This window comes from Staurois parvus, unplaced genomic scaffold, assembly GCF_062004578.1.
Source record: "Staurois parvus isolate SC_StPar_1 unplaced genomic scaffold, SC_StPar_1.0 ptg000195l, whole genome shotgun sequence".
In the NCBI taxonomy this organism is placed as follows: Eukaryota; Metazoa; Chordata; class Amphibia; order Anura; family Ranidae; genus Staurois; species Staurois parvus.
The window spans coordinates 8,619,740-8,632,547 of NW_028317991.1; the positions used below are offsets into that span (position 1 = coordinate 8,619,740).

Sequence of the window (12,808 nt, forward strand, 5' to 3'; positions counted from 1 at the left end):
TTGACAGGCATCACTGATGGGCACTGATAGGCGGCACTGACTGGCACTGTTAGGTGGCACTGATGCGCACTGATAGGCGGCACTGACTGGCACTGATAGGCAGCACTGATAGGTGGCACTGATTGCCATTGATAGGTGGCACTGACTGGCAGTGATGGGTGACAGTGAAAGGCAGCTCAGATGGGCACTGATATGTGGCACTGATGGGCACTGGCACGAGGCACTGATGGACACTGACAGGTGACGCTGCTGGGGCTACACTGATCATCAGGGCACACTGATCATCAGTGCCCTGATGATCAGTGTACATGTCCCCTCCACGGAAAGCCGATTACCGGCTCTCCTCTCCTCTGTCAGCGTGACAGCTCGAGAGGAGAGAAATGCCAATAACCGGCATTTCCCTGTTTACATGTGATCAGCTGTGATTGGACACAGCTGATCACATGACTGAGCCGACATCTTCAGCTCTTTCCGTGCCAGTCACTGCGCGCTCCCTGAGCCTCGCATGCGCGGTGAGAATGGGAGGACGTCATATGACGTCCTCCCAGAACGAGAGAACCACCTTGCGTCCATCATATTACTGTATGGCAGGCGGGAGGTGGTTAATGATTATGTATTTAGTTTTGCTAAGATCCAACATCCTGCAATATTCAGGCAAAAATATGAGACACGCAACTGAGTGTTTATGTAGAAAGCAGTCCGTTTTCAGCAGAGAAGACAAGGGTTAATACTGCAGTTCTCCTTACTCTTCCTATGTAGCACAGGGGGAGACTTATTCAGGTCATACGCGGGTCAAATTCCGAACGAATTTCGTTTAGACAATCAGAAATTTTGTGCATTTTGTAATCCAATGGTGCCACCCTTGATTTTGAAATTCGACCAGCCAAGCCTTTAATTTCACTTCATGTTGCTACAGAAAACAATTTTCGTGGCCAAGAATTTTCTTTTTTTTTTCCAGGTCACAGCTCATGCTTCTTTTTTGATTACATTTCTCGTACGATTCTCCCATCATTGATTAGAAATCCATTCGTTTTTCAAAAAATTTCCGACATGCCAGATCACTCAAATTCGTTGGTAGCACGCAAAATCGTCTGTTGCTGTGGTCCACTAATGGTGCGAAATTCGAACGAAAATTTTTAGAAAAGATTTTCGAAAGAAAATTCTTTTGGAATTCGACAAATGTATGGCTGGCCGTACTAAAACTGGAACACACAGAAACTGGTGCGGCTGTGCATAGTTACCAATCAGCTTCTAACTACAGCTTGTTCAATTAAGCTTTGACAATTAGCTCCGGTTCACATATATTCGGCCATGCGGGCCGCGTTTTGCGCAGGCACGAGAGCCCATTCATTTGAATGGACTCCCGTGCCCCGTAGCAGGCAGGGAAGAAGTTGTCCCTGCACTTCTTCTAAAAACGCAGCCCTCACGGGAACCTCGGTTCCCAGTGCAGGCGGCGTGCCGGTAGAACTAATGGCACTCGCCTGCGGGTCCGCATTTCTTTGTGCGGGTGGTGCGGCTACACAGATTTTCGTGTGGATCCATAGCGGCACCACCCACACAGATGTGAACCTAGCCTTAGTCCTCATGCACATTAGACATTTTTACAGCGGCTGTTTTTGGCTTTTGATGTTTTTTTTACAGCCAGTAAACTCCCCAGCATGTTATCCTATGTGTCCATGCACACAGACTGTAATCAGCGTTTTTTGGCTGGAAAAAAAAACAGAACTTGTGGGTTTCTAGAGGAGTTTTTTATCTGTAAAAATGCTCTAATTCTGAAAACGCAGTAAAATCATTGCAAACCAGCGTTTTTGGACTTTTTTGAGCAAAAAAAAAAAAATGTTTTTGTTGGAAAAAAAAAAACGCTAAATAACGCAAACACGGTAAAACAACACTAATGCAAAAACAGTGAAAAATGCACGTTTTTAATGTGACTTTACACAGCTAACGTTGCCAGCGTTATTAAAATTCCCCGTGTGCATGGAGACTAGAAGCTGACTGGTTACTATGCACAGATGCACCAGTAAATCTCCTCCATAGTATCCTTAAGCCCAGGTTCATACTATTCAGTGTGCGAATTACATACAAATGTCAGCACAGTGCGATTTGAGCCATACATTCTGTATGGCTGAAATCGCATCCTCACCAAAAAAAGGTGGAAGACCCGTTTTTAAATCTGCACCTAATTCGCATCGCATGGGTGTTCTCACCTATGCGATGCAATTTCTGGCAATCGCATTGTGTTTTGCGATCTGTTTCGGGGTGTCATTAATTTATCAGTGACACCCGCACCAGATCGCATGAACACGTTGCAATTGCAATGTAGTGCAGGAAACGCACAGGTTTCTCAGCATTTCCTGCACTGAATTGGTGTGAATCCAGGCTAAAGAATATGTCAAGACAAAAAAAAAACATGCAGTACATCTGTGCAATACATGCGCATTTCCCCATGTTTTATCTCTCTACCTCTTGCTGCCAATGGGATCCTGCCCTTTAAGCAGATCTTAATGCCAGAGGCTGGTAGCAGAGGCACAACACCGTGACTGGGAGCTGTCAGTGGCAGCTTGGTTACAGTGCTGGAGGCACCAAGTAATTGCATTGCCAGCCCAATGTTAAAGCTCACCACTGTGCTGTCACACATAGGCATATGGCCAGCAGGACAGAAAGTCATTGAGTACAGAATATTTACTTTTGATCTGATAGAAATTACCTTAGCTTTTGCTGTATGACCACACACAGCATTTTTGTGGATTTAGTGGTGTCAGCCCTATACATTATCTTTTGCTAAACTACTCAACCACTCCAACTCTCAGACCTCTGTCACATAAAGGCTAGTCATTCTATAGTCCATGATAAGAAATAGGAGGGCTTTTACAAGAAGTGTGGAGAGGACACAGGAGAGCTCAAGAGTTCTGACATGATCAACAGGGCTTTTTGCATTTATCAAACAGTTATTACAAAACTCTTTCAATGATATACTTGGGTCTAGTACACATTGGTGCATTTGCCATACATTGTATAAAACGGGTATATTTTGGAGGCACAGGTGGTGCATACAGTTCGCTGTCAGCAACCTGTCAAAATCTCCAGAGGATTTACCCCCCTTAATGACCAGGCCTCTTTTTGCTACTCGGCGCTGCACTAATTCAACTGATAATTGTGCGGTCATGCAATGCTGCACCCAAACGAAATTTACGTCCTTTTTTTCACACAAATAGAGCTTTCTTTCGGTGGTATTTGATCACCTGTGCGCTTTTTATTTTTCACGCTATAAACAAAAAAAGGCCGAAAATTTTGAAGAAAAACAATATTTTTTACTTTCAGCTATAAAAAATATACAGTAAACTCAAAGTTGGTTATAAATTTAGGCCAAAATGTATTCTGCTACATGTTTTTGGTAAAAAAAATCCCAATAAGTGTATATTGATTGCTTTGTGTGAAAGTTATAGCGTCTACAAACTATGGTATAGAAACTGCAATTTACGCCATTTGTTTGCTATACAGCGCTGCGCTAGTTTAACGGACAATTGCGCGGTCATGCAATACGGTACATAAATGAAATTTACATCCTTTTTTTCCCACAAATTGAGCTTTCTTTCGGTGGTATTTGATTGCCCGTGCGGTTTTTATTTTTTGTGCTATAAAAAAAAAGTCTGACAATTTTGAGGAAAGAAAACAATATTTTGGACTTTTTGCTATAAAACATGTCCAGTAAAAAAAAATGTAAAAATCAAATTTAGTCATAAATTTCTGCCAAAATGCATTCTGCGACATGTCTTTGCTAAAAAAAAAAACCCAATACGTGTAAATTAATTGGTTTACGTGAAAGTTATAGCGTTTACAAATGGCGGGAAAGATACTGGGATTTTTAGTTTTTTTTATACTAATAATGGCGGCGAACAGCGACTTATGGCAGGACTGCGGCGGACATTCTGACATTGGGGGGTACTGACTTGGGGTCACTGACATCCCCAGTGACACCAATACAGTGATCAGTGCAAAAAAAAAACACTGACACTGTACTAATGGCACTGGGGAGGAAGGGGTTAACTTTATTTTTCAGGGAAGGGTTATCTGTGTGAGGGGAGTGTTTTACTAGGGGGTGGGGGTGTGTGCTGGATGGGGACAGGCTGATTGGGAGAGAGAAACTCTTCTGTCCTGATCAGCTTGTCCTCGAGCTGTCAGGGAAGTGACAGAAAGCATAGCTACTGCAGCTGTGCTCTCTGTCACTGATTGCCGCCGGGAGATAGCCGGTAAGGACCGGCTGTGACCCGGCGACTGACATCCGCGGCTGTGATCGGCAGGACAGGTAGGGCGACGGCTCGCCTCGCGCGCGCCCCCTACCTGTTTACAAAACACACGTTTTAAAACGTGGTTTTGCCTGCCCGTGCTGCCCTGCCAACGTATTTATACAGTGGCTGGGCGGCATGTGGTTAACAGACTGCTGACAGCGGGCTGTATGCACCACCTGTGCCTCCTAGGTGCCATAGTTGGCCCGGTTTTTATGCTGTAGGGGCAAATACCTCCCTGTGCATGAGGCCTAAAAGACCAAAAGGGGGCAAATAAGAGACGTTCATGGTTAGGGTTTACATAAACTTTAACAGAGGTGAAAAGAACTGGATTTGCTTTGGGTTATTAAACCTTTCCAAATGCTTTGTAAATCCAATGCCTGAAAACATAAAAGTAAAATATTATATTGTGTATAGTTCATAATATGTGTGCATCTCTTTGCTTCATGCTGTTTTTAGTCTCACTAGTAACATTTGGCAAGTGCTGGCAACTTTTAAAGCGACTCAGAAGTGTCTTGTACTCTTTTGGGAAGCTTTTGCTGTAAATGCATTTTGTTCAAAATAAAGAAAAAGCACATCGGGGTTCATTTACTAAAAGCTAAACAAACTGTACACTTTGCAAGTGTAGTTGCTCCAGAGCTTAATAAATGAGGGGAAACTCTCATCCTCCAATCATGTGCAAGCAGAAATGCAGTTTTTTTTTTTTATTTTCCTTGCATGTGATTGGGTATATTTTGCAAAGTGAAGCTTCACCTCATTTACTAAGCTCTGGAGTTTCAGAGTGCATAGTCTGTTTGCTTTTAGTAGATCAACCCTATTGTGTTTAATTATTTGTCCGCACCCCTGAGCGCAGTCCACCTGGACAAATACTTATCCTTCTCCTTGATCTGGCGATCTTTGCTGTGCAGCCCTGCGAGTGCTACACAGCCTTTCCATTGGAAATATCCCCTTCTTAGTGTGCACACATGGTGCAGCCTTATTCATCCCTATCTGTAAGCCATTCCCTGTGCTGGACAGCTGGAGGACACCATGGGGGAGGTTTACTAAAACTGGGGGGTGCAAAACCTGGTGCAGTTCTGCATAGAAACCAATCAGCTTCCAGGCTTTATTGTCAAAGCTTAACTGAACAAGCTGAAGTTAGAAGCTGATTGGCTGCCATGCACAGCTGCACCAGATTCTGAGTGCACCAGCTTTAGTAAATATCCCCATGAGTATGGATTACCTATAGCAGTAGTGGGCAACTGCGGCCCTCCAGCTGTCAAGGAACTACATGTCCCTTGAGGCATTGAAAGGCTGACAGTTGCATCATGACTCGCAGAGGCATGATGGGACTTGTAGTTCCACCAAAGCTGGAGGGCCACAGTTTGCCCACCCCTGACCTATGGGAATGAATGTATAGATTTGATTTATTTTTTTCAACCAGACTAACTATGTAACTATGAATGGGACCACAGAGCACATGCGCAGTAAGAAGATGACTCCGCGGGGACACTTTCACTGGAAAGGTTGAGCGACGCGGGACAGGGCCACACAGTAAAGATTGCTTGATCAAGGAGGAAGGTAAGTATTTGAACTGGTAGGTTGTGCTCATGGCTGGGGGAAATTATTTAAAGGACAAATGTAGCTAAGGAGTACTTTATCAAGGCGCTCTGAAAACTTTAGACAGCATTTTAAAATGTGCCAGAAATGTGTTTCAGTACTATGTATAGCACCTTGCAGGCCCCCACTCCCCAGCCACAATTTGCTTGTATTGCTTTGAAAAACACAGAGACCTTGTGATGATGTCACTGGTTCTAAGGTAAGATATGTAAAGAAAACAGGTTTTATTTAATAATTTATTTTTCATGTCGATGAGGAAAGGATGAACCACGAAATGCAAAATACAAACAGGTTAAACTTCAGCTTTAAAGTGTACCTGCAATTCTCAGGGGAAAGGGATATCTGTGTATTGTATATATGTTTGTTCTCAATAAAGTGTGTGTGTATATATATTAAAAAAAAGGGAGAGTCACTCCCTTGTATATCTTACTCCAAATTCAAAAAGAGATAAGGAGATTGAATCAATGGTGGGTTCTTATTCATCCACCAATATAATCAAATTATCTGAGGATACATACTCCTACATTCTGCTCTTCAACAAGCTGTAGGTAACCTTGAAAATGTGCAGTCGCTATATGCCATATGGAATGTAAAATACATGATGCTTCTTTGAAGTATAGACTAGTTTGGAGTATGTATCCTCAGTTCATTTGATATATTTTGTTTCTTTTTTTTTAGATCTCTGCTTGGAAAAACGAGCACACAACAAATCCTCATCTTGCTTTAGTGGAAGCATTACGACTAGAAGAACTGAGGATTCTGCAAAGTTCGGACAATCTTCTACTGAACAGGGACCTTCTGTCGCTGTAGATCTGTACCTGTGTGTGATGTGTTTACATATACACATGTATCAGAGCACCCTTTCAGTTTCTCACCCTTTTTCAGCATACCTCAATTTGAATGTACCTATGTTTATGTTGGAGGCTGCACTACATAGAAAGAAAGCAAAGAAGAATGAAAATAGGCCAATGTCCATCAAGTTTAATTTATTTATTGCTATTACTGTTGATCCAGAAAAGGGCAAAGCTAACTACAGGGAGGAAGCTGTCAACAATGCAAGAAGTCATTTTCCTCTTGACCTTGGACAGATTAATTCTACAAATATAACTTACTGAGACCCTGTCAAATAAGTAAAATATTTGAGCAAACCACATAACTGTAAAGAAGAAACAAAATACTTACTTCTCCTTCAAATCACACTGCGGAACTTTGCTCTGATCCAGAGTAATCGTCAAATGAATACAGCTGGGAAACTAACACTTCTGGGAGTGACAATCTCCTTGTTCCCTCACAGCTCTCACTGGTTTTTCCTGCCAACCTCCCCATGATCACTATCTCCTGTAATACATGAAGTTCACAGGAGAATCAATAAGTGATGCAGGGGACCAAGCTGATCAACATCCCTTTAAAATGGAAATAAAGTCCTCAATACTCACCTCCCCTCCAGCGGTCTGACATCTGCGGGGTTGCTTGCCAGTGCTGGCATCTTCTCCCTGGCTTCTTCTGGATGCCAGGTTTTCAGCTGTCTTGATTGGCCATTGTGAGGTGATGCAGCTTCTGTGCATGTACAGCTTAGCGGCTGTGAACAGGCAGGTATGTTTATTTTATTGCAGAAAGAACACTGCATGCCACTTCTGCATTAAGGAGCCAACCTGCTCGTAAGTTTTTTATTTTAAATTTTAGTTCCACTTTAAGGCTGGGTTCACACTGATGCGGTGCGGAATTTGCAGCGTTTTCTTTGCGAATTCTGCACCGCATCAGAATCGCACCCCGTTCATGCGTAGCAATGCAGGTGTGTATGTTAACACCCCAAAATCGGTCCGCAAAAGGCAGTGTGATGGGCAGAATTGGGTCGCATAGGTGTGAATACCCATGTGATCTGATTCTAGTGCGGACCCAAAAAAGGGTTCTGCAGCTTTTTGATACAGGTGCGGTATGATTGAAGCCATACAAAATGTATGGCTCCATTCGCACCACACACAAATCGCATGTGATTTGCACAGGAATACGGTGCGGTTCCTGTGCGAATCACATGTGATGTACCGCACCGCATTAGTGTGAACCTAGTCTTATGCCCCGTACACACAATAAGAAAATTTCACGGAACCACTGATCGAATGATTTTCTCTTTGTTGATGAGCCGGATGTTTTAACCGATAATGATATTGTGAACGAAAAAATCCGGTTGAACAACAGTGAAAAATATTGTTTTGCATACGAACTATACAAATTTTCTATGCGGTGGTATGACGGTCGTAGGAAAAAAATCTATCAAGCGCTGTCACGCATGAGCGGAAACAGAAGATGACCTGGATGTTTATGTCCAAGGAATCTTCATAAACACGAACAAAAAATCCAAATGTTAAAAGTAGATCGGCCTAATGAGATAATGAAACCAGAATTCTGCAGATTATATTTTATGTATCACTATTTATGTATATAGGTCATGTAATAAACTGTATTATACTCATTGCTGGTAATTGTGTATATCGCTCGTTCTGGCCGGAAGGGCGTGGCTACAAGGTCACACGCACACCACATCACTTCCACTTGTATGGAAGTCGTCAACACTATGTATTGCCCGACGAACAATTTTTTTAGATTGGTTAATGTGGGCCACGATTTTGACCAACGAACGCCTCTCGGTCGTCGGATGACCGATCGGTCGATTTTTCTAATTGTGTATTCCTACCTTAAGTGTCTGTTTGCCAGACTGTGGAAGACGATTTCTCAAAATATTTACCTTTCCCTGTCTCAGTGCTACTGAACTGTGCTCCATTGCTATTTCTTCTTAACAGGTATGTAGTTTACTCAAACTTTTTACTTATGTGACAAGGTATTTTTAGAGGAATTACAGGTATAGATATTTTATACATAGTTATATTAGTCTGGCTTGGAAGCTTGAAATTACTGAAGTAGAGAAAAGAAAGAGAGAGAGGTGCCTCTAAGTGTAGACGTTCATAAAAGTTTTTGACGCAAACAAATAATTGACAACTCACATATAAGCAGGTACACAAGGCACATCTTAAATTCTAAAAGTAATTTTAAATGTTACTGTAAATATTTAACAGATATTTTTCAAAAAATATATTTTGTATATCAATAAACAAAACTTGTATATTTTTTTTCAGTGAACACAACCCTTTGGATAAAATCTGCTACAGGGCATAAAGAGAATGCAGTATTTGTATAGGCCTAGGTTTACACTTTGAATTACATCACATTCCTGTGCAATTCATATGTGATTCAGTGCGGTGCAATTTAAGCTGCAATATAGTACATTTTTAGTTTTGGGTCTAATACTGCTTTAAAGTAGAAAAAACAACAAACGTGTCATACTTAACTGCTCTGTGCAATGGTTTTGCACAGAGCAGCCCCAATCCTCCTCTTATCAGGTCCCCCCTGCTGGTGCTCTTCTCCCCTCCTTTCTGCCGAGTACCCACAGAGCAAGCTGCTTGCTCTATGGTCACTTGTCTATGAGACGCACACAGCGATTCGGCCTGTCCCTTGCTCCCTCCTTACTGGCTGTGCACATTGCTTAATAAGGATCAGGCTCAGGTGAGTGTAACAGGGATCTGAGGGGGGAGCTGCACACTGAAGTCCTTTTACCTTTATAGAATGCATGAAGGTAAAAAAAAAAACCTTCAGCCTTTAGAACCACTGTAAACCCATACACCTCCTCCTCCTTCAGTGCATGACCTGTACAATAATGAAGCACTGCATCTAATGCACCATTACCAAACTCCATGTTTTAATTCCCTCAATACCAACATGTTTCTTAATTTTCAAAAACATTTTGTCAAAACAATAGATCACTTAGAGGTGACTACTTACTGTTTTGTGGTTGTTTGTACTGTCCTGGCATTTTTATATTTTATTATTTATTTCAGGTACTTGTATAGTGCTGTCAATTTACGCAGCATTTTACATATATATTGTTTGGTCATATCAGTCCCTAACCCTCAAGGGGTGTACAATCTAAGGTCCCTAACTCACATTCATACATACGCATACTAGAGACAATTTAGACAGGATCCAATTAACTACCAGCATGTCTTTGGAGTGTAGTAGGAAACCAGAGTACCCGGAGGAAACCCACGCAGGCACAGGGAGAACATGCAGACTCCAGGCAGGTGGTGCCGTGGCTGGGATTTGAACCAACGACCCTAGTACTGCCAGGCGGAAGTGCTAACCATTTAGTCACTGTGCTGCCCATATATGCTTTATGACAGAAAGTAAGGCAAAGATTTTTTTTTACAAAATGTTTGTTTTTTTTCCTTTATATAGTAAAAATGAAAAACCCAATAGATATTTAATACCACTAAAAGAAAGCTCTGTATGTCTAAAAAAAAATGACATACAAGGGGTATATAAAGGGCTGATACCCAAGTGGTTATAAGACAGTTATATCTTAAAAAAAAAAATATATATATATATATATATTTTCACTCTGAGGAAGTCACGTGGATCGTGACGTAAACGCGTTAAGGTACGCACTGACATCATTTCCGGTGGCGCGGTGATGTCATTTCCGGCGTCGGCGCCATTTCTGGAGGGATTGTGGAGCTGCAAGCATTTCTTAGCATGAGAACCATGGAAACACACCCATGATATGGGAAAAAGCTGATCTTTGTCATTTTACATGTGAGTGGGCATTTTATTTATTTATATTCATGTTATTATTAAAACTGGATTACACTATGGAGGATCTTTTTTGTTTTTAATGGTATCTTAAACGGTTTTGTGGAAATGAGTACCTTGGAGATAGGAGAAGATATTGGAGGGATCTATCCATACGTTCCATCCTTTGATGATACCTTATTGGGTGTATAAGGTCACCTACATAGCTGTTTGGCCCAGTGGGTCGCATCAAGGAGGTGAGGGGCCATCTTGGCCATCTGGATTGACCGCACACTGAGTGGCACTGTGATCACCTCACTGGAGTTTTGCTGTGATTTTTCACCATCATTGGCATTTATGGACTGCTGCACATAGTATTCATTTTATGAGCACCTAACACTGAATATTTATTGTGCATTCTATATGTGATACTTCCATTTATCTCTATTGTATTTTAGTATAGGTTGTTAGCGCTGCACTATTTTTTGTATTTTTATGTTCTTTCCTTGTGGTTAAGGTGAGTGTGTGCTGCTTATTAATAGGTGTTCCATTGAGCGCAGGAGTTTTTTTCATTTTATATATATATATATATATATATATATATATATATATACATATATATACACACACATTGTATATCGTATACATTACAGTATATTGTTTGTTCTCTTTACTATGCACAGCAGTTTGCCTTTTCACTGCTAGATGGCACTGTTGACTTTGGATTTCTTTGCCCCACACACATTGCACAACCTTTGAACTTCTGCAATTTATGAGGAGCAAAGAGAGGAAATGTCTCACACATTATAAAGTATGGAGTGGAGTTTCAAGGGCTTCCCATGATGTCAGCCTGATAATAAATTGCTCTGTATATTTCAGCATTTTACAGAAGAGTTTGGCAGCGTTGTGCCTTTATATTTGGCAGTCGTGAGTAGCTGAGCTACTGTCTGCTGTAAGGTGAGGGATGGAGAGTGAGGTCAGAGGCTCCACGGCGCGGGAGCAGGGAAGGAGCAATGGAGTCATACCAGGGACAGGCCACTGGCTGTCATTTCAGACGGCAATGTTAATATGGTTAAAGCAGAACCTAAAACTATACGATGAAATGAAAATACGTATTCCGGGAGTCCCTAGACACCAAGCCAATGAGAAACTTACAGAAAACTAGTTGTGGACTCAACCGGAATAGGGAATTTGTAAATACTCAAGAATAATAAATGAAACAAAGGAGAAGGTGATCACTTGACGAAGCAAACTTTTTTCAGCCTACCTCTGAGGCAGCCGGTTGTACCGGCGTAACCGGTCAGGAATGGCGCAATACCACACTCCCAGGTCCTACATTGAACTTTCCATGGACTTCTACTTCAAGACAACTACCCTTTTTGGCTATGGCTGCTCCTCTTAGTGGCTGTAACTTTCCTATTCCATGCTGTTATCACCTGGAGGGACTGCTGGCTTTACACTCTATGCCTACTTCTCACTCACTATGTTCTGTTTGACTTACAAGATATCTACAAGGCTCTAGGCTTCAAGGTGTTGTTTTGCCTCTAAAAAAGGGGGATTGTTTGGTGTCCATCCTAAAACTGAGAAGTTACTGTATACTCTGATTGCTTACAAGCTACACCATATGCACCTCTGTGTACTTAAAGGAACTGTGCCTCAGATAATGCTGTCTCTTTGATTGAGGAGTCATCACATACTTTGCTTATAAGTTACATCATATGCACCTCTGTGCAGTTAAAGGGACTGTGCCTCAGGCAATGCCATTTGTTTGATTGAGAAGTTACTGCATATCCTGACTGAATACAAGAAAAAAAGAACCACAGCGCCCAGGACCACCTTCCCAACACCCTCTTTACGTGAAATGCAGCTGTACACAGGTATAGAACCACAAAATTTCTTCAACTTAAAAAACAGCGCAAAAACACAAAAACAATCAGTATATGTGAAATACCTTATCCTATAAATAATGTTAATACAAATATTACAATTTTATATGTGTCAAAAAAACAAAAAAAATCCAATGACACATACAAAAAACAAAAAATCAGTGACACATACAAAAACAAAAAGTCCAGTGACACATACAAAAAAACGTCCAGTGACAAAAAAAACTTATATTTTCATAAAATTCTTCAGTGCCAATAGTAATCCTTCCACCATCCACCAGTGCAAAACCAACATGAACTGCACTCACCAGATATTTGGTGAGTATAACGCCTTTCAGGATTATTTAGGGCTCCTGGACCCCCTTTATAACCTCCAAATATTGCCACCTCTAGGATATAGAAAAATCCTCCGCTTAC

At 41.5% G+C, this 12,808-nt stretch overlaps 1 protein-coding gene across 1 annotated transcript in view; it reads left to right on the forward strand.

The window, feature by feature from the left end:
- Window positions 1-8,355, forward strand: part of SETD4 (SET domain containing 4) — a 51,495-nt gene extending 43,140 nt beyond the window's left edge. The window contains exon 11 of the mRNA XM_089677933.1: window positions 6,564-8,355. Coding sequence (XP_089534059.1) covers window positions 6,564-6,695 — 132 coding nt within the window. The 3' untranslated portion in view covers window positions 6,696-8,355. The remainder of the gene's footprint in view (window positions 1-6,563) is intronic.
- Window positions 8,356-12,808: the final 4,453 nt, after the last annotated feature.